Source organism: Cetorhinus maximus, chromosome 6, assembly GCF_964194155.1.
Source record: "Cetorhinus maximus chromosome 6, sCetMax3.hap1.1, whole genome shotgun sequence".
NCBI classification, from domain to species: Eukaryota; Metazoa; Chordata; class Chondrichthyes; order Lamniformes; family Cetorhinidae; genus Cetorhinus; species Cetorhinus maximus.
The window spans coordinates 136,902,382-136,925,193 of record NC_135884.1 but is presented as its reverse complement, the minus strand read 5'-3'; the positions used below and the strand labels follow the sequence as shown (position 1 = coordinate 136,925,193).

General features: G+C 43.1%; 1 protein-coding gene across 1 annotated transcript in view; it reads left to right on the top strand.

The window, feature by feature from the left end:
* The first annotated feature begins 2,120 nt into the window (after positions 1-2,120).
* The window catches only part of mlycd (malonyl-CoA decarboxylase), a 42,250-nt gene continuing 21,558 nt past the window's right edge, over positions 2,121-22,812 (top strand). The window contains exon 1 of the mRNA XM_078544563.1: positions 2,121-2,758. Within this exon, the coding sequence (XP_078400689.1) occupies positions 2,228-2,758 (531 nt within the window). The 5' untranslated portion in view covers positions 2,121-2,227. The remainder of the gene's footprint in view (positions 2,759-22,812) is intronic.

Genomic DNA, 22,812 nt, shown 5'->3' with positions numbered 1-22,812 from the left:
CCATAAAGAGACAGGCATAGCTGGGGCCCATGCGGGTACCCATAGCCACACCTTTTATTTGGAGGAAGTGAGAGGAGTTAAAGGAGAAATTGTTCAGTGTGAGAACAAGTTCAGCCAGACGGAGGAGAGTAGTGGTGGATGGGGATTGTTGGGGCCTCTGTTCAAGGAAGAAGCTAAGGGCCCTTTTCCATCCCCATTGATCCAGAGTAGGCGTTAATGGCAGAATAAAAATTCATCACTGTCTGAAAGCAAACACATGACAAGACACAGACTGTTATTGAACTCAATGTTGAATCCAGAAGGCTGTAAGTGCCTAATCAGAGGATGAGGTGCTGTTTCTCAAGTTTGCGTTGACCTTCACTGGAACATTGCAGCAGGCCAAGGACAGCTGTAGGCTATGAACTCTGTCCCCCGCAAAATGCAATTCTGTGGCTTGTTTTTGCTTTCAGACAGAGCTGATCTTTTTATTCTGCCATTAATACCTACGTTGGACCAATGCTTTGTTTCTTTACTACAGATTACAGCGATAGGGAAGGGGCAAAACTACGGTGGGATTAAAGAAGAGGATTTTTAAAACGAGGTGTTGTTTAACCTCAAAATAATGCAATCTTTGGGATTCATGTGTTCTTTTTTTTTTACATAGGTCTTCAATGTACTTTCTGTACATTTTTAGGGCCATGATCTCTGCTGAAAATGGGGTTAGAGTGGGCAGCGGTACAATGTTAGTAAAGCAGGCACACATTTGCAAAATAATTAAAAGCCTCTTTCTTCTAACTGGTATTCTTTTTTTTTTGCAAAAATATACTTTATTCATAAAATATCTTCAACCACATTCCAAACCATTTCAAAATCACCATTACAAAAATACAATCAGGTTCACCTTTTACAACATGTATCACAAGGTGCATCAGTACAAACAATGAATATTACAATCATTTGCAGACATTCATTTTGAGCTCTACAGTCCGAGGGGCTCTACACAATTCCCAGTCCCTCGGTGCACTGTGGCAAAAAGGTCTTAGGCATCGACCATTCCCCATTGCGGCAGCTGCCCCAAGCTTTAGTGCATCCCTCAGCACGGTAGTCCTGGACTTTGGAATGTGCCAGTCTGCAACACTCGGTCGAGGACAACTCTTTGCGCTGGAAGACCAACAAGTTTCGGGCAGACCAAAGAGTATCTTTCACCGAGCTGATGATCCTCCAGCTGCAGCTGATGTTTGTCTCGGCGTGTGTCCCCCTGGGAACAGCCCGTAAGAGCACAGAGTCCTGTGTCACAGAACTGCTCGGGATGAACCTCGACAGAAACCACTGCCTCTCTCTCCAGACCTTCTTTGCAAAGGCACAATCCACAAGGAGGTGAACAACGGTCTCGTCCCCACCACAGCCACCTCAAGGGCAACGTGCCGAGGGGGTGAGACTCCTGGCGTGTAGGAAGGATGTGACGGGGAGGGCCTTTCTCTTCTAACTGGTATTCATTTGTCTGCCCATAAGGAGGGGTTTGGTTGTGATGATCAGGGTAGGGTTGGAGGAGGGGTAGGTAACCCCATCCACACCCCCACCCCCCAATCCCTTCTCCCTCTATCCCTGGGGCCCGCCTCCACCCCCCAATCCCTTCTCCCTCTATCCCTGAGCCCCGCCTCCACCCCCCAATCCCTTCTCCCTCTATCCCTGAGCCCCACCTCCATCCCTCAATCCCTTCTCCCTCTATCTCTGGGCCCCACCTCCACCCCCCAATCCCTTCTCCCTCTATCCCTGGGCCCCGCCTCCACCCCCCAATCCCTTCTCCCTCTATCCCTGGGCCCCGCCTCCACCCCTCAATCCCTTCTCCCTCTATCCCTGGGCCCCGCCTCCACCCCTCAATCCCTTCTCCCTCTATCCCTGAGCCCCGCCTCCACTCCCTCTATCCCTGGGCCCCGCCTCCAACCCCCAATCCCTTCTCCCTCTATCCCTGGGCCCTGCCTCCAACCCCCAATCCCTTCTCCCTCTATCCCTGGGCCCCTCCTCCACCCCCCAATCCCTGGGCCCCGCCTCCAACCCCCCAATCCCTTCTCCCTCTATCCCTGGGCCCCGCCTCCAACCCCTTCTCCCTCTATCCCTGGGCCCCGCCTCCAACCCCCCAATCCCTTCTCCCTCTATCCCTGGGAGCCGGCCTGAACTGGTCGCCGTTACCAGGGTAACGGGAGCAGGCCCAGGCCGGGCGCAGTTGGAGCGGCAGCTCGGCCCCGAGATGGTGCGTTGGCTGCTGCTGTGGGCGCAGCGCCAGAAGGCGGCGGCTCTGCTGATCCTCCGCCGGGGCAGCCTGGCCCCCGGCCGCTGCTGCTCCTCCTCCTCCTCCCGGGGCCCCGACATGGACGACGACGTCCTTCGCCGCACCGTGTCGGCCCTGCCGCCCTACGAGACGCGGGAGAAGCCGCCGGCGCTGCTGGAGGGGCCGAGCCGGGAGTTCGTGCAGTTTTACCAGGGCCTGGAAGCCGCCGGGAGGCCGGCCTTCCTCGCCAAGCTGGCGGCCGAGTACGGCGCCGAGCACGGCCTGGTGTCCGAGCTGTGCGGCCGGGTGACGGAGGCCCAGGGCCGGGGCCGGGACCTGGGCGCTTTGCTGCAGGCTGAGGACAGGCTGCGACACTCGCTGACCCCTCGGTACAAATTGCTCATCAACCACATCAGCCGCCTGGAGGGCGGAGTGAAGTTTATTGTTGACCTGCGGGCGGATATCCTCCAGTCCCTGGAATCTAAAACAGCAGACAGCCCGCAGCTGAGGGTAAGGGAGGGGGGGGAAAAAAAAAACAATAACTTGCATTTATATAGCGCCTTTCACCACCACTGAACGTCTCAAAGTGCTTCACAGCCAATGAAATATATATATATATATATATATATTCTTATAATTCATTCACGGGATTTTGGCTTCGCCGGCTGGGTCAGCGTTTGTTGCCCATCCCTAGTTGCCCTTGAGAAGGTGGTGGTGAGCTGCCTTCTTGAGCCGCTGCGGTCCCTGTGGTGTAGGTACACCCCACAGTGCTGTTAGGGAGGGAGTTCCTGGATTTTGACCCAGCGACAGTGAAGGAACGACGAAAAATTTCCAAGACAGGGTGATGAGCGACTTGGAGGGGAACTTCCAGGTGGTGGTGTTCCCATCTATCTGCTGCCCTTTTCCTTCTAGATGGTGGTGGTTCTGGGTTTGGAAGTTGCTGTCGAAGGAGCCTTGGTGAAATCCTGCGGTGCATCTTGTAGATGGTACACACTGCTGCCACTGTGCACCAGTGGTGGAGGGAGTGAATGTTTGTGGATGTGGTGCCAATCAAGCGGGCTGCTTTGTCCTGGACGGTGTCAAGCTTCTTGAGTGATGTGGGAGCTGCACTCATGCAGGCAAGTGGGGAGTATTCCATCACACTCCTGACTTATGCCTTGTAGATGGTGGACAGGCTTTGGGGAGTCAGGAGGTGAGTTACTTGTCGCACGTTCCTGGCCTCTGACCTGCTTTTGTAGCCACAATATTTATATGGCTAGTCCAGTTCAGTTTCTGGTCAATGGTAACCCCCAGGATGTTGATAGTGTTGTATGAAATTCGGTAGCTAAATTGAGATTACTGCAAACAGCAACAAGATCATCTATTTTTGTGATGTTGATTGAGGGATAAATATTGGTCAGAACACCAGGGATAACTCCCCATGCTCTTCTTTAAAATAGTGCCAAGGGACCGTTTACATCCACCCAAGCAGGCAGATGGGGCCTCAATTAAACATTACTGTACACCTGAAAGGGAGCATCTGTAGACTCCCTCAGTATTGCACTGCAGTGTCACAGTCTTGATTTTTTTGTGTGTGCTCAATTCCTGGAGTGGGATTTGAACCCTGAACTTTTTGATTCAGCGGCAAGAATGCTACCAACGGAACCACCACTGAAACTGAGAGGTGTGGAGTGTATGCACCCAGTCATTCCAGAAACCAGACACTGATGTGCAAGGAGTAGGGGTATAGAAATGGCCAGTTACCAAAAATATTAATGGTCCATAATTAGCTGTCAGAATAACAGTGAGTTTAAGGTGCACATCATACTTTGTGGAAAAAGAAACAGCAATTTGTGACGAGGAGCTATTCCAGGAGTTGGAAATCACCACAAATTGCTGGAAAATTTGTCACTCTGCCATTAGCTTCACAAAAGCCAGAGCTTGCCATCAGTCTTCCTCATGAGTTTCAAAAAATTGTTAAATTTGCACTTTTAAAACACATTTAATTTCACTGTAGAAAGTTAGAGCTTGTATTTCACTGTGTGAGGACCCTTTTTTTTCCTAAGAAATATATTCCAGAACCAATGAGAGCAGCTATGCTAGATTCAGTAATGAGTCAGTTTAATAAATCTTTACAGCACAGGAACATTTTTCTTAGCATATTCGTGATTTAGAATCCAATGTTAGGCATGAGAAACAGAAACTTAACACAATTGCTAAGATCTGGATTTTGTCAAAGCTAATTTTAACAGAATGGGATATGGATGGAGGTCAGCAAACTGGTCAAATCGGTAATTGGGTAAAATTACAGTTTGTTATGATCCCTTTAGGGACCGATAACTTGTAAAAATATATTTGAATTCCCAGGGACTGATTGGAGGATCACATAACAAGATTTCGAGTTTTAAGACTTTTACTATAATAAACAAACTAAGAGCAACTTTGTCTAAATACTATTCAGTAGGCAAATTTTACTCCAAAGGAAAGTTTCCTCCATTTGACTCTCTTACTCTCACTCTGTCTCTCCCTGCCTCTCTCTGATTCTTGCAGACTGACCTGCCTGTGACATTCAGGGATATGTTAGAAATCCTGTAACTTGATGCTGCAATGACTTTCTATGGACTCTTCCCCTCTTGAGGCAATGTTAATCACATGGGCTTTTTACCAGGTAGAAGTGCTAATTAGCTATTCCCTAGACCCTCAGCTCAATTCTATCTTGGAATTAATGAGACAGTTTAAAGTATATCTGCTTATAAAACCTGATATTCATAACACCTTCTGAGACTTGGGATTAGATTTTCAGCTCCAAGACTGATAGCTTAAGCCAGGAAATTTCCCAGCTCAATGGACCTGCTTCTGTAGAAAGTGCCCTGTCAGACCCAATTTTCACTCCAGGAGACCAGGTGTGAGATAGAGTTACCCACCATCACCCCCACCCTCTCCCGGAGGTGGCCAAAGGGGCAGCCAAGTGTCAAGTCGGGCTGGTGTAAGGTCCGTCTTGGTTCTCTGAGATTGTCTCAGTTGTTTGTTGACGTTTTAGGCCCTCTAGCCCTCATCCTTGCATCCCACCGCCCTCCTGATCCACTCCCCATGTCAACTCCATGCCCCCATGCCAACTCAATGCCATCTCAGGCTCTCCACCCACTCCCCATGGCCCCTTAAATCTCCTATGCCAACTCATGGCACTTTCATGCCAGTTCACCCAGGATGCACCATGTACAGAACCTATAGTAACAATGGCATGTGAAACTGCTAGAAAAAAAGCACCCACTCTTTGGGGGGAAAAATGGTGTCTCAGCTACCCTATTAAAGTTTAAATCAAGCAGATCATTAAAGTATCAATAACAGAAATTTTAAGCAGTTCACACCTCTTAATCTTGTGCAAATAAACATTGAGACATTGACAAAAAAGATCACAGAAAGAACAATTGACACTAAAATGTCAGTCAAGCAAAGTTAATAGTTCTGTCCAGCTGTGTGAACAATCTCCATTCACATAATCTACTTATGGGCCTGGGCTCGGGCTCTTTACCAAGCATGTATAATGTGGCTTATGTTGAGGGGACTGAGATTGATATAAAGAACAGCAAAGGAAGGCAAAAAAAGATAGTAAGATCTACAAGAATAAAATACGTTGGTAGTGCAGAACTTGCTAAAAAAATATTTTTTGTCGAAGCTTTTCGTCTTGCACTGATCAGATCAGTACGCAAGGATACCAATGACAGGGGAAACAACAAATTTATACTGTATGAGAGGAGAGTGCTGATTGGTTGGCAGATGGACTCTTGATTGGCAGAGGCGTTGCCCTGGAGATGGTGACTGACAGTTAACTGCCAAGCGTTTTTTAAAAATTTAAACCACGGTGCTTGACTCTGATTGGTCAAGGCATTGCCCTGAGGAATGAACCAGCGAATGGCTGTCACTTACATTGTTTAGCTGAAACAGGTGCGATGTGTGTACATGTTCTTTCTGTCTGCTAGGAACAGAGCCCTATGTATTAATATATGTAGCTTCCAGTATACACAAATGTGCCACATTGCGAGCCCGACTGCCAGCCTTAAATTGGTTGACAGCGTAATTTGTAGTACATTGAGGATTATTTAGCAAACGTTGTCCAATCGTGGAATCACATCTAATGTTGGACACTGCTTTGAGATTTGCAAGCATGGGCTGATTGGGTACAGTCTGTATCTTGCTCATTGCAAACAGCGGCTGGGACGTTCTGTTTGATACAATCTGCCAGTTTCTGGGACGTAAGACCTACTTACCTAGTATCACGCTGGCAATGAAATTCATATACCACATTACTCGTTTGTGTGATAGGCAGAGCGTCTTTTTGGCTAGACGGCAGCATCCTGTTAGTGGTTTATACCAATCGTGTTGTTACTGCATAGTGTCATGATATGACAGGTGGTATTTGCAGGGTTGACCAAATCCACAAGGGAAACTTGGCCACTCTATCACAACGGTTTGGCGACTTGTATTTATTACAAGAGGGTTTGTGCACTGAATTCTGAAGCAATAAGTCCACTCACACCTTTAGAGATTTTAAAAATTAAATTAAAACATTTATCAACAAAGGAATTAAAACACCTACACAAGATTACAGTTACACCATTACTTAATATTATAATAAATCTCAACATTTCTAATCAACTGGACTCCCAACTACACAGCACCTTTAAGGTAACAGTCCAAAATAGATTTAAATTTAGATAGGCATCCAGCAAGGTTACCACAGTACCCATTCAACAGTGGAATTCCAAAGGCTTTTAACACAGCTTTGGTTACTGCAACAGCAGACTTCTGCAAAGTGGCTAGAGGTGTTTTCCCCATGTCTGTTACACATGGTGTATCTTTTAGATCTTACACAGCTGCTCCTGATACAACTTTTCATCCTTCTTTAAGTATATTTCTCTCTCTTTAATCTGTTAATCCCATTGTTCCCATATGTTTTTGGAATTTACTTTCCCCGTAACATAAAAATCTTTCATGTTGTCAATATGGCCTTCTCCTTTTGGGAAAAATAAACGTAATAACCTTACCCTATTTATCCTGTCAGTTGTAAAACTTTATCATGTTTCTTTAAAAACAAAACACCTCTCCATTTATCTTAAAATGCAATTCCATTCACACCCTAGCTGCGGAGACTGTTACCCTAGCTCACTCATCAGCATTTCAAATACCCTTTTTACACCTAACTCTTTGATAATTTCAACCTTGCAACCTATCCAACTCTAATTGAATTAAATCAGCCACACTGACAGAACCATCCCCACACACAATATAAACCTACTTTACAATGCCCCACAATAATATTATGAAAAATATGGTAGTTTCGTGACAGTTGTAACAATGTGAAACTGCTAGCTTCACCTGTTGCTCAAATTTTTGAGATAACTCGCCTTTGTCACGTTTCAGGGCCAAATTTCTCGATATACAGTGCAAAATGATCTGATCAGGGTAGCCATTATCCCACAGGATGCCTTTGATGCGCCATATTTCAGCATCAAGCTTGCATGGTGAGCAAATGGCTCAGGGGGCCACCGTTTGCTCACTGGTGCATTCTCCATTGCAACGCCTCGACCAATCGAGAGGCCACTTGCCACCAAATCAGCACTCTTTTCTCATACAGTATAAGTTTGATGTTTCCCCTGACATTGGTATTCTTGCGAACTGTCCTGATGAGTTCAAGCCTAAAAGCTTCGACAACAAAACTATTTTTCAGCAATAACAAAGTATGAATAGGAACTTGAGGAACATCAAGATTAATGCAAAGTATTAACAATTATATTAGAAAGAACGTGGTAGTTAAGAGTAATGTGGGCCCTTTAAACACAAATTTGGGTAATATTGCAATGAAAGTAAGGAAATGGCAGGTTTGTGGAACAATTGCTTTGTATCAGTCTTTACAGTAGAGGAAGAGAATCTCCCTGACCTTCCAGGCTAATGAATAGTGAATCAAGGACTGCAACATCCTCCAGTTTGTTGTAAGCAAGAGAACAGTATTAGAAAAAAAATGGCATTACAGATGACAAATCCCTGGACCTAATGGTTCCACCCCAGGGTTTTAAAGGAAATAGGTGCGGAAATTGCAAGTGCTTTAGCCATAATCTTCCAAAGCACGCACAATTCAACACTTATCCCATTAGATTGGAAAATTGCAAACGTATCTCCATTATTTAAGGAAATAAGAGGGACGTCAGCAAATTATAAATCTGTCTAACATCTGATGTAGGCAAGTTATTAGAATTTATAATTAAGCACCTAAATACTTAGAGAAATTTGAGCTGATTAGAGAGCCAACATGGATTTGTAAAGGGTATATCATGTGTAACATACTGAATATTTTGAGGAAATATCTAAAGTAATAGACAGAGAAATGTCATGGATGTAATTTATATAGACTTTGAGAAGAAAGTCTCTCATAAAATTGAGGGTAAATTATTGATCTGGTTATATGATTAGTTAAGTGGTAGAAACAGAGAGTAAGGATAATGGATTTGTACTGGAATTGGAACGAGATGACTAGTGGAGTCCCACAATGAATGACTTAGATAATGCAATAGAGGGTTTACTTTTCGAGTATTCCTGCATGACAGGTTCCCATGGGTGAATACCAGTGGGGGTGGGATGAGGCCCTTAAGTGGGATTTAATTGTCCACTAAGGGCCTTCATAGACAGCAGGGCAGGAAGGTTGTCCACAAGCCTTCCCATAATGGACTTAATCAGGGCAGCAGCAGGAAGATGCTGGGGTCCACATGCTGCAACCACCCACCTGATTAAATGTCCTCTCTGTCACCAAACTCGCCACGGGGAGGGCATTAAATGCCACCCAGCCTCCCTGGCCGAATAAAGGAACATTTGAAGTCTCATTCCTCCAGATAGTAAATTGTTCTTAGATTTTAAAATTATAAATGTAATTTTTTCTTACTTTTTCTATCTCTGTCCTCCCTCTTAATCCAATCATTTTTTCCCCCCTAACTTTATTTGTCTTTCGGTATCTAACTCTAATTCACCCTATTTCCCTCTCCATCATTCTTCTGTTTCTTTCTCTATCCTTAAATCCCATTGTTTAAGGGGACAGATTGTTTAGTACCATCATTCACCAAAGTCCCAGATGGCCCATTGTGTTCACTGCTGTTATCAGTTTGCATTTCCAGCAATTTGTGGTGCAATAATTTTTCGAGCTGAAGGGTAAGAAAACAGAAATCAAACTCGAGGGACATGATGCAGGATGCCTCCCTCTAGGAAATTCTTGCCCATTAATTAGCTTGTGCTATAAAGTCCCTACTTAAGTGCAAATACGTACAAACATTAGTATAGTATATTAATAATGTTTGTTAACACATTCATGTGAAATTATTTTATATTAACTAAATTTGAATGGGTTAATGCTTCTGTCGAAATGGGTGATGTAGGAATTCGAAGTGGTGGGACCCAGAATTCATAGGCATTTGCCTGAGAAGAAGGATGTTTGAGGAACAGAGAATCATAGAATGCTTACAACAGGGAAGGAGCCATTCAGCCCATCGTGTTGATGTGGAGAGGATGTTTCCTCGTGTGGGAGAATCTAGAACTAAGGGTCACTGTTTAAAAATCGGCCATTTTAGTCACAGATGAGAATAATTTTTTTCTCTGAGGGCAGTGAGGATTTGAAACTCCCTCAAAAGGCAGTGGAAGCAGAGTCTGAATGTTTTCAAGGCAGAGGTAGATAGATTTTTGATAAACAGTGGGGTGAAAGGCTACGGGGATAGGCGGGAGGTTGCAGTCAGATCAGCCAACATGTTATTGAATGGCAGAACAGGCTCGAAGGGCCGAATGGCCTACTGGTTCATATGTTCGTATGTGTCCATGCCAGCTCTCTGCAGGAGCAATTCAGCTCGTCCTTTTCAGTGTAGCACTGCTATTCTCTCCCTTCAGATAATTAGCCAATTTCCTTTTGAAAGCTAAGATTAAATCTACCTGTACCATATTCTCATGCAATGCATTCCAGATCCTAACCATATGCTACATAGGAAAGTTTTTCCCCATGCTGCTTCTGGTTCTTTTGACAATCACTTTAAATCAGTGTCCTCTGGTTCTTGACCCTTTCACCAATGGGAACAGTTTCCCCCTACCTAGTGTATTCTGTCCAGACCCCTCATGATTTTGAACAACTCTATAAAATATCCTATCACCCTGTGCTGTAATGGAGAACAGCCCCAGCTTCTCCAGCCTTTCCTCATAATTGAAGTCCCTCATCCCTGGAACCATTCTCGTAAATCATTTGCTGCACCCTCGCTAACACCTTCATATCCTTTCAAAAGTGTGCTGCCAATAATTGGAAACAATAACCCATTTGAGGCTGAACCAGTGTTTTCTAAAGGTTCATCATAACTTCCTTGTTTTTGTATTGGAGCCTCTATTTATAAAACCCAGCATCCTGTATGCCTTATTAACCTTATTCTCAACCTGACCTCACACCTTCAATGATTTGTGCACATAAACCCCCAGGTACCTTTGCTCCTGCATTCCCTTTAGAATTTTATCTTTTATTTTATATTGCCTTTCCTCATTCTTCCTCCCAAAATGTATCATTTCATACTTTTGCTGCATTCAATTTCATCATACCCACTTACAGGCTGTGAGGTCAGTCTCTGGGGAAGAAGGTTGAACCTACACAGCTGTGCTTTGTGCTAACAGTGCAGAACATTGTCCTCTTCACAGGTATTAATGATGTGAGGGAAAATTTGTTGGAATCTGCGGCAGGTCCCAGTCTGAATTACAGACTGCAGCTAAAGTCCCGGAAGCCAATGGGGATGGACTGAAAATGCCTCAGATTATAGTCTCCAGATCATGTCCTGAGGCTTTCAGAACCTGATAAGTTGCCTTTTAGACCAGCCATTCCATTGATACCTGGGGCCAGAGGTTCAGGAATCAGTGAAATGATAATGACTGGGGTCTATCTGCCTGACATTACTGTCTCTCCAGACCTCCAGTGTTCCCTTTCAAAGTACCATGTCAGTGGAACATGTCTGAGGGAACAGCAGCTCTGATTCAGGTAGCTGTAAAAGGTCCCATTGAACCATTAGGAGAAGGAAGTTTTCCTGGTGTTTTGAGCAACATTTACTCCTCAGTAAACAATGCCATAACAGAATAATTGGTCATTCATCTCAGCTGCGATTTTATGACCCCTTGCGCCCCTAACCCCCCCACTCCTGGATCCCCAAGAGTAAGCTTGGAGGAAGGGGGGCTTAAAATCGGTGGGATGGTAGGGAGTGATGTACCTGTCATCTACCTGCTGCCGCTGGGATTTTACCAGTGGCAGGGAAGGTCGCGGACTGCTCGCCGACTCTTAGGCCAATTGAATCCCTTAAATGACCATTTAATGGCTACTTAAGGGCCTCTTCAATGGCTGTGCACCTCCCCATCTGGGGAGGTCACCCAACCCAGTAAAACCTGGCCTCCCTAAGGGCTCAGATCCTTCCTGATCAGGCACCCTGTGGCCACCCCCACTGGAAGACCTTCCCTTCCTCCCCCATCTCTCGCGATTGAACCCCCCCCTCCAACAACCCTCTCAATAGGACCTTCCTGATTGGCTGTGGCAATCCACAATGCTGCTTAACTTTATTCCAGGCCTCCTTGATGGTCCCTGGTACAGGACCTGCTGCATTCCAGCAGTGGCCAGCACTCTAAGTGGCGCTGAAGAGCTGCTGACCTCCAATTGTCCAGCAACGATTGGAGGCAGCAATCCTGTGTCAGAGGTGCAGAATCCACAACTTTAGACAACCAATTACCTGAACAGTGTATAAAATTCAGTCATGGCTTCCAAGGCTGGTGGAGGAGTGCTCATCCTTTAATTTCCAGCCAATGGTCACCGCCCCCATACCTGTTTGACAACAGTGACTGCATTTCAAAGCAATTCACTGACTGTGAACCACTTTGTATTGTGGGGAGATACTTTTATAAAAGCAAGTTTATTCTTTAGTTTGAATGGGTTAATGCCATGTTGTAAAATAGTGAACAAAGAATTTTACGTGAAAGGAATTGTCACTGATATTGTTCAATGCTTTTGAACCCAACAGTCTGTTGTAGATATAGAAATACCCTCTTGAAACCAAAATTGCATGAGGTTACCTCCTCAAAAATCATCTTAGATGCCTGACTGAACTCAACACGTTATTTAACACCATTACCCAGTTTTGAGTTATTGTAAAGTGAAATAGCTTTGCATATACACAAATTGCTTTTAACTAGGCTGTTGTAAATACAGGAAAAGCTATTTGAGTGATATATATGAAATAATAATATGTGTTAAAAGGTAAGCCGATTACAAGGTAGCAATGTTTCATAGGTTGTGATGATGGCTATAAGTCACTGAAATCGATTTTCAGCAGCCATTTCAGTTCTAAGATGTGTTCCTGAAGTGGAACACACCCCCAGAGAGCCCCCTTTCTTCAGTTTTTTTGAGCTTTTAATTGTCAGGGATGTCAGTGATGGATGTTGTTTGCCACTGATCAAATCACATGACTTTAGTAGAAACGGTTTTGCACTGTTTGATTTGAACTGCTGCAGGTTTTTTAACTATTCTTCAGTCTACTACCATGGTTCATTTCCAAATCCATAATCAGAGGGAAGATTCTTCCAACATGCATAGTTTAAAAGAAACTACTCTCTAACCTCTATCGGGTATAAAGGAGCTTCATTGTTCAATGCAGAATGAGAGAGCTCTTACCTCCTGTAATTTTCAAAAAACTCCTTAAACTCTGAAGTGGATTGTGAAATTTATCGTACAATATTTCTGAAGAACATTGGAGTTACCATTTTTCTTCCTCAGATTCCTAAAGTTTAATGGCTTCATAGTTCATTTGTGAAAGCCTTTATAGCTCCTTGTCAAACCCAAATTCATAACCACCGAAATAGTTACTCTCAGGATAGTTGAACACATAGGTGTCACTGTTATTCCACTAGAATGTAAAAGTTGTGTTTTCAGAATTGCGCAGCTCCTCAAGTGAGGAATATTAGTGGACAGATTGCGGCCCAGTGGTTTCTGAGCAGGAGTATAAAATGGATGTGTACTAGCTTTCTTGCTCCATAACTGAGTAGCTGGTCTGAAGGGGGATTTAGTCTGTGACAGTAGAGTTGTCCAGGCTTATACTGTTTGGTAGTAGAAGCCAAAGTTTGTTTCTTTGGTAGCATGAGCCCCTTGATGCCAGTCTTCACTTTCTTGACATTCTAGAGGAGTCTAGTGATCTCTTTCAAGCTGAGATTTTTGATATCTGGATGATTGTAATGTGAGTGTCTGAAATACTGATTATCCTTTACTGTCAGATTGGGAAGAAGGTCAAGGAAATTTTTTCCTCAATGTTTTTGTGTTCCTGGAGCATTGACTCAGTGAAGGTTTCAGTCTTCAGAATTTATGTTGTCGCCTGGCTATTCAAATACCAATGGTGACTCTTTGAAGGAGAATTTTATTTTGGTAGCAAGAGTTTTATATGTCTACATGCAGGCCTTTCATCTTTGATTGGCTGTTTTCTATCTAGATGGCTTACTGGTGATTATGTTTTTTGGAAATGGAGGTGATATCAAGAACCTGAAGTGTATAGAGAAAGACATTGGGCAGAATTTTGCCGTGGGCGAGCAGGGGGCGGGGCCCACTCGCTGACGCGTAAAATGACGCGGGATGACGTCGGGCAGAACCCCTGACGTCATCCCGGCCCATTTAAATTTTCGGGAAGGCGGGGGCGCAGCAAAATCTGCTGCGGGCCCGCCGACCTGTCAATGGCCAATTGAGGCCTTTGACAGGATCAATTATACAATTAAAGGCCCTGCCCGTCCAACCTTAAGGTTGGCGGGCAGGTCAGGAGCCCCGGCGGCAAATAGATAAAACATGAAACCTCATCCACCGGTGGGATGAGGTTTCATGTAGGGTTTTTAAAAGTTTAATAAAATTATTATGTAAATTATGAACATGTCCCATCTCATGTGACATTAGGGATTTTTTTTTCTATTTTTCATATTTTTCAAAGTGTAAGCAATCTCCCTGAGGCACATGCACGAAAGAGCGCACTCTCACTTTTGGGGAATCCCCCCCTTGCCCGCACAGGAAACGCATAGCGCTTCCCGCCGGACGTCACGCTGGGCAGGCCTTAATTGGCCCGCCCACGTAAAATGGCGGCGGGGCTCACTTCTCCGGCGGGGACCGGCTCCCCACCCGCCGGAGATTGCGTCGAGCCTGCCTGCCCGACAGGCAGAAAATTCTGCCCATTGTCTGGTCTGTGTGAATTTCTTTAGGAAGTTCTTCAGTGGTGAGGTGAAATAGCTTATTACTTGGGAAATTGAAGCCTGAATCGGTTACTGTGGTTATGGCACAAATATGATGGAGTTAACTGTTTTCTGAATATTTAGCCCAATTCCATTTGGGAAAACTCCATTTTGATTCTCCACAATGAATTTGTTGTAATTTTTTCTCCTTTACTTCCGAGACTGAGGAGTTTGGCCCTGGATTCTTCTAATTAGCAGGCATTGGCAAGAAAATATCCACTATGAGTTCAGCACCTTTTTTGATTAAACTTATCCATCTAAATTTTGAACTAACTTGGCTCTCTGCAGTTTTACAGGCCATGATTTAGTTTGGCTTTCTGGAATTCACTCTGAGCTGCTATAGGGTATCAGCATCTGATTGGGTTACAGGGCAGTTTTCCTTGAGCTTTTGTATTCTTGAACTTGCCCTGTCGTCTGATGTTATGGATTTTCCTAAGGTAGTTGTGGAATGTATTTCAAAGCTCATTTTGTTTGTTCATATGTGTATCTTATCCTTAAAGCAAGACAAGATTTACACATGCCTTATAACAGGTATAACTGAGTTGGCATGGAAATGCTTGTTTTTCCAAGCCTTACAGAGGCTTGAAAGCCTGGTGGAGCATGCCTCATTAGTTTTACTGCTTTGCAAGTAGAGTTATTGTCATCATGTCTTTTGCCATACCACAATAGATGAATTCTAGCACTGTTCTAATTTATCTTCCTCTAATTTTACAGCCTGAACCTTTGTGTGTTTTTAATTCTATGACTGGCTTCTGTGTTGATAAATTCAGATTTCTGTGCATTTTGATGAATTTGTTCAAACACTGCTGTTGCTACAGATGTTGAGGTGTGGGACGCTACATTGCCTGTATAACCTACATCTTCAATCAACATGTCACCCAGTTTGAAATACAATTTTAATAACTATCTGTTCAGCTTTCTAATATATGTAGCAGTCAGCAGCTACACAGAATGTGACTATTGATAAGACAGAAGGCATTGTGAATAAGGAGCCATTTTCCAGCTTTATTTTCATGCAACCAACTCATCAACACACCTAGCCAGAGTCCCATGTTTTACCCTCTGTAAACTTGAGGCTGTCCAAACTCTGCTGCCTGTGTTCTAACTTGCACCAAGAGCTGTTCACTCGCCACCTTTGTGCTTGCTAACCTACACCAGCTCTCGGTTAAGTAACGGGCTCAATTTTTAAAAATTGTCACCAAATTCCTCTATGGTTTTGTTTGCACACCAACCCCCCGCATCTTTATAATCCCCTCCAGCCCCATAACTACCCGATATCTGTGCTCCTCCAATTCTGACCATCTCCTATTTTAATCACTAACCTGAACCCTTCAGCTGCCAATGCTCTAAAGCTCTGGAATTTAAAACCCTCTGTTTCTCTACCTCTCTGTCTCCCTACCCATCTTTCCTTCAATAAGATGCTCTTAAGAAGCCTTCTTCTTTGACCAAGCTTTTGGTCATCTGCCAAAGTGTCTCTATGTGGCTCCGTGTAAGGCTTTAGTCCTGTGAAGATCCTTGGGAAATCGTACTATATAATTACAAGCTATTATTGTAACTTGGTATACTTCTGAAGCTATTTATAATTAATTTGAGTTCTTCACATTTACATGACCTTCTTTCTTAAGGATGGTCTGAGCTTGGTAAGGGTGAAAGAAGTTTTTCCTGTAGATTTAAAATTTGCTAATGCCACACACTGGGCAGCTTGTGGTCTTTACTGATGCTACAGTAAAGCAAGTTGGTTTGAATTATGATTTCCCTCACCACCGCCCCCTCTCCAGATCGCCTTTATTGCTGGCATTTTTAGATCTAGGCCTCATTTATATTAGGCCGGCAAGCTGCGGAGTGCAAACGGCCATCTCAATATAGCTTGCCATATTAAACTCTGTTAATATTGTTCTACCAAGGCCAGCAGTAAGGAAAGTGCAGTGGGATCACTGAGGAGGGATTCCAAAGTGGCATTGGGCCAGATTACCTTTGCTTGGTCACTTCGGCTCCATATCCTGTAGAACTGCGCATGCTGCAAAGGGTTTGAGCTTAAAATGACACTCAGTGGGGTCCTAGGACTCCTCTATTTGTTTATTACGAAGGGCCAGTTCTGAAACAGGCAAGTATTGTGACCCCCAGGTATCTTTCAAAATGGCACCAGCCACATCATCAGGGTTAATGGGGTGGTAAGGCTAGACCCCATTTTAAGGCTTTTATTGCCCTGTTAATGCCAGACCAAATAAGTAAAAGTCAAATACAAAAACAAAATACTGTGGACACTGGAAACCTGAAATAAAAACAGAAATTGCTGCAAATACTCAGCAGGTCAAGCAGCATCCCTGGAGAGAAAAACAGAGTTAACATTTCATGCCAATGACCTTTCAGTTCTGATGATTTCAAAGGTCGTTGTAATTAGGTGAGAATTTGTTATGGTGCCTGGTGCTTCCTCAGAGAAAAATGTTCCTCATCCCTTAGAGAGCCAGAATTCTTAAAACTCATCCAGACAAAATTTTCTGACATCAAAAATGTTACTTGATGTTTCAAAGAAGGAAATCTAATCTTAAAAGGTACAAGTAAAGAGCATTGCCAATGGGCATAGCAAAAGCTGCAACATAGTCTATTTGTTCTATATCTTATTTGGAATGGTGTCTTTTCTCCCTAATTCCATTGCACATTTACTTTCATGTGGTTGTGGCAAGAGATGGTGGCAATGGGAGGTGGGATTCAAGAGTTTTCTAGCTAAGTCCAGACAGAGCTTCTTCCACCTTTCAGCAAGGGAACACATATTCAGTTTTTGATTATGTCAGAATAACATTGATATGTGTTACTTAGGATCAGTTTCAGTGCTCATTTCTGACTGCTTTCGAGCTTGTTCACATTCTTTTTGGTATGTTCTGCATTCCAAACAGTCACTACACATTCAACAATGGGTTTTATGTAACTATTAAACGCAGTTAATAGGTCAGTTTGAAATATGTGATGCTTGAGAAGACGTGGCATGTGAAATCTTCCCTTTGCTGTATTAAGCATTGCAGACACTTGGTGATCCCATTTGAGATCGCTTTGTATGTAGATTCCTAATAGTTTAATGCATGTTTGTTGCACAGTCTAGTCATCTTCTGGCACTAGAAGCGACATGAAACTTTTCCACAGAAAGCGTTGCCTTGCTTTGTCTTGAATTGAAAGGCAAATTGCGGGGGACATTTCATCCTGTAGAATGTGGTAGTTCAATTAACTCTGATGCCATCTCAAGGAAAACATCAGAGATTTCTTTTCGTGAGGCCTTGAGTATGCATTTAGTTAGTTTTGAATGCTGTTTCACCTTAGGTTGATTTGCTGAGGAATATGCTTTTACCTTACCTGTGTAAGTTGGAGTAGAATTCTGTATGGTCAGTAGGATCACGTTTGTTAGCCCAGGCTCCTTAAGCAGATAGTATTGTAAGTCACACTGCTGATATTTTTTCAGTCAGGGTGTCTACTGAGTAACTGAGTTCAGCTATTAGCCTAATCACTGTGCATAGAAAAAGGCAAGTAGCTTTTTGAAGGAGATATCCAGTTAGTCTCAATCTGCTCTTTCTCCAACACCCTGCATTTCTACTTGCTTTTCACGCATTTATTCAATTCACTTTTAAAGGTTACAATCAAATTTGCATCCACGCCTTTGTAGGCAGTGCTTTCCATATCATAACAACTAGCTGTGCAAGAATTTTCTCCTCTTCTCCACTCTCTTTTGTTTGCCAATTACCTTTAAATCTATTTCTTCTGGTTGTTGACCTACCCACCAGTGGGAATGGTTTCTCCTTATTTACTCTTCCAAAACCGCCTCGATTTTAAGCAAACATCTCTATTAAATCTCCCTTTGATCTCCTCTGCACTAAGAAGAACAATCTCAACTTCTCAAGTTTCTTCATGTAACTGAAGCCCTTCATCCCTTGTATTGTTCTAGTAATTCTCTGCTCGCTCCTCCTCCAATCCTTTTATTCCAAAAAGGTCATTAAAATAAGACAACTGGAAAATTTTGCCTTTGGTATTTTGCCATAAACCTATAAAGCTCTTGGTGCCTACTAAGCTCAGTGCTGCATTAAAATGTCTTCATCTTTGTTGTACATCAAAGCCAGCACCATTAGTGATGTGGTTGGGCATACAATTATATGATGATTCTTTTTCTCCCAGCACGACTTCATTTACACGTCAAAGAAATGAATAGCTTTGTTAACGCACCTATTGTACTTCTTGTGGAATCTGCAGCAAGCTGAGAGAAGAATATCAAAGCACTGTTATAGTCGTTGTGTAGTACGGAACTTGAGCATGCCTTGACCGATCAGAGTCAAGCTGTCTGGTTTAAAATTTCAAACAGTGCTTGGCAGTTAACTGTCGGTCACCATTAACTGGTGCATTCTCCATGGCATTGCCTGTACCAATCAGAGTCCACCTGCTAGCTAATCAGCACTCTTTTCTCATACAGTATAAAGTTGTTGCTTCCCTTGACATTGATATTCTTGCGATTGTTCTGATGAGTGCAAAACAAAAAACTGACAAAATGTCTTTTTTCAGTACTAAAACATTGTTAACTGTAAATGTAAATAGTTCACCCTCCATTAATGAATGCTGTCTCACATATTTTCAATGAAGCTTTGCAATTCTATGGAACATAGGTCAATTATAGTCATTCACAAATTGGAATTTTCTTTAGCTTTGCAATAGGTTCCCTGATGGTGTGCTTTATCAGAATGCAGATGCCTTTTTTTGTAGATGCTGTATGAATTCATAAACCGAGCCCCTGGAGTGTACTCCATACTCAGAACACAAATTGAATTGTGTTTATAGTTATGCATTGATGACTCTCCCAATGCAAGATTAGAAAATATGGAAGAAATATAGGTTTAAAATGATGAAAGAAATTTTCATGCCAAATAAAGGCATGACATATTCACAGCTTTAAGCATGGACTGTATTTTCTTGAACTGCCTTTTCTTATAAAAACGGGCATTAAAAAGCTTCTGACGTGGCTGCAGAGGGCCAGGTGATTTTTGCAATTTCTGTACAGACTCAGAGGTATCTCAATCCTCTGGAAAGTTCCTAATTGAATGACTGTGGGTGGAGTACCTCCCTTGAATGGAGTACCAAGACAAAACTGCTTGTGGAATTCATACCTTCAATTGTTTGTGAACTTATCCGAAACTCAAAATCTATGGATTCCTAGACTTACCGGGCTGAGTTTTGCCGTCGGCGAGCAGGGGGCGGGGCCCGCTCGCCGATGCGTAAAATGACGCGGGATGACATCGGGGGGAACCACCAATGTCTTCCCGCCCCATTTAAATTTTCAGTAAGGCGGGGGCGCAGCAAAATCAGTTGTGCACCCGCCGACCTGTCAGTGGCCAATTGAGGCCATTGACAGGATCATTAACACAATTAAAAGGACCTGCCTTAAGGTTGTTGGGCAGGCCAGGAGCCCTGGCGGGCAATAGAAAAAACATGAAACCTCATCCACCGGCGGGATGAGGTTTCATGTAGGGTTTTAAATAGTTTAATGAAGTTTTAGTATAATTTCTGTACATGTCCCATCTCATGTGACATTGTCACATGAGGGGAATGTGTTAAGGATTTTTTTTTTTCTATTTTTAATGTCTTTAAAAGTATCAGGGATCTTCCTGAGGCAGCACTTAGCCTCAGGGAGATGTGCGCTCTTTCATGCGCATGTGCGAAAGAGCTCACTCTCACTTTTGTGGAATCCCCCCCCCCCCCAACTTGCACAGGGAGCACTTAGCGCTTCCCGTCGGACGTCACGCTGGGCGGGCCTTAATTGGCCCGCCTACGTAAAATGGCGGCGGGGCCCGTTTCTCCGGCGGGGATCAGGTCCCCGCCTGCCGGAGATTGGGTTGGGCCCACGCGCCCAGCAGGCAGAAAATTCTGCCCACTGTCTCCGAGTTCGAAACTTAACAAAGACAGCTGTAGAGAACCCAGTCAAATCATAAGTAGGTGTGAATGGCCACAATTCATTCCCCATTGTGTAGCTGCGGCTTCCAATTTCAAATCAGTCTGGATGGACAATAGAATTATTAATCATGTGGTCACCTGATTGATACTGTCTTCAGATAACCAATTTTACTGACTGTGTTAGGGGGAAACCAGTCAGTCTGCAAACAACACGCCAAAACAGCAAAGGCAGCAACATCTGTGCCTTAAGATTGGAGACTGCAACATCCTGAAGTCTCCAAACCTGTTCCTTTTCAAGTCCACTAGTACAGAAAACCAATTAATAAGGCTACAAACAACTAACCATGTGTGACCTGCTGAAAAATCTACCTCTTCGAGGGGACCTGCAATGATTTTGATATCTGACTTTGGTTATTGAATTCACCTAGCTACACTTTCAAGAATGGAAATGAAACCCTTCTTCACCAGGCCCGCACTGAGATTAGCAAATCGCATGACTTAAGAATATAAGCAATAGGAGTAGGCCATCCAGCCCTTTGAGCCTGCTCCACCATTCAGTGAGATCATGGCTGACCTTCTACTTCAACACCATTCTCCTGCATTATCCCTGTAGCCCTTGATGTTTTTAATATGTAGAAACCTATCAATCTCAGTTTTGAACATACTCAATGACTGAGCCTCCACAGCCCTCTAGGGTAGAGAATTCCAAATACCACCTTCTGAGTGAATAAATTCCTCCTCATCTCAGTCCTAAATGGCCTGTTCCTTATTCTGAGACTGTGTCCCCTGGCTCCCGTCTGCCTAGCCAGGGTAAACATCCTTCCTGCATCTACCCTGTCGAACCTTGTAATAATTTTGTATGTTTGAATGAGATCACCTCTCATTCTTCTGAATTCCAGAGAATAAAGGCCCAGTCTATTTAATCTTTTCCCATAGGACAGGAATTAGTTTGGTGAACCTTTGTTGCAAGTATATCTTGTGAACTATTCCTTTGTCTGTAATTTGTAAAAGTGCACTCCCCTTTTTAAATGTATTTTCCTCAAGTGTGTGTGTGTGTGTGGTGAGTGAGTGAAGTAGTGTTAAATTTTCAGCCTGAATGTGTGAATAAATAATCCTCTTTATTTAAACCATGAAAAGCGTGCTGCTGGTTTTTTTAATAGACTGTACACTTGGGTTAAGGAGCACCCACATTTTCCTTTTTAAAAACACAACGATTACAGATAGTAAGGGAAGTACACAAGGGTTTCAGGTCTCTCTCATCCCTCTCTGTAATAAAACGGTCTTTGCTTTGAAAAGATAATGAAAATAAAATGATAGATGTGCAGACTCAGTGAAGAATGTTATGAAAACATTGCAGAAGTATAGTGACTTGCCTTTGTGGTTTAGGTTTGATTTTATGATGAGGTCAAGATAGATTGAAAAATGTGGACATGCCAGCACTTGTGTACTTTTAATATAGCCCTTACTTCAAGTGCAAACATCAGATACTGTCTCTATGGCACACAATTCTATTGAAATGATAGTGAAGATCAACAATTTTTAAAAATTTTAAAATTTATTTTGAGCTTTTATTTATTCTTGCTAACTGGTGGAAAGCTTGAATTGTTAAAAAAATAAAATGTTATTGACTACATTTAAATTGGCTAATTTGTTTTATTGGTCAATAATGATTCAGTATATTTTCCTTCCTCAAACTGATTTATTGTTCCATTAGTTTGTGTTCCGGATGCCATGCAGAGATTGAAACTGTTCATGATACAGGATGTAACAACCCTTTTTAGTCACACTGTTACTCTGGCTGCAGTTATACTGCAGTTACCAATCTGAAGTGTATTTGCCAGCTGGGATGTGCACTCAGTAGAGACTTGTTACGATGCCGACTAGCTTAAATCTCACAAACGCAGGGGTACATTAACAATGTGTATCATCAAAGCACTATTAACTGTGAACCTAAATAATTCATCCTCCATGAATCACTGAAAGAACATTTGTGAGAGATTGCAATGAAGAACTTCTTCCAAGGAGCTTATTTTTACGGTTAGCGAGGCAAGAGTTTTGTCCTAGCATTTAAAAATGTTCCAAATAAAGTTTTGAAAGTTCTGAAGGGTCAATAACATTTTTTTTTTAATGCAGCTGTGTACCATGCTGGAGCTGTACTGTAACTGATGTGAACCTGAAGTGATTTGGAGGATTCTCACATTACTTGGTTTTAGTGTGCTCGAGTGTCAGATCAGGACCTGACACAGAGTTGTATTGCCACTTTCTATGCTTGAGACACATCTGGATCCTTTTGATTCAATGCAAAAATTTCAGAGCCAGTATTGCCAAGGTTTGTTTTCTAAAACAAGCATTCAAAA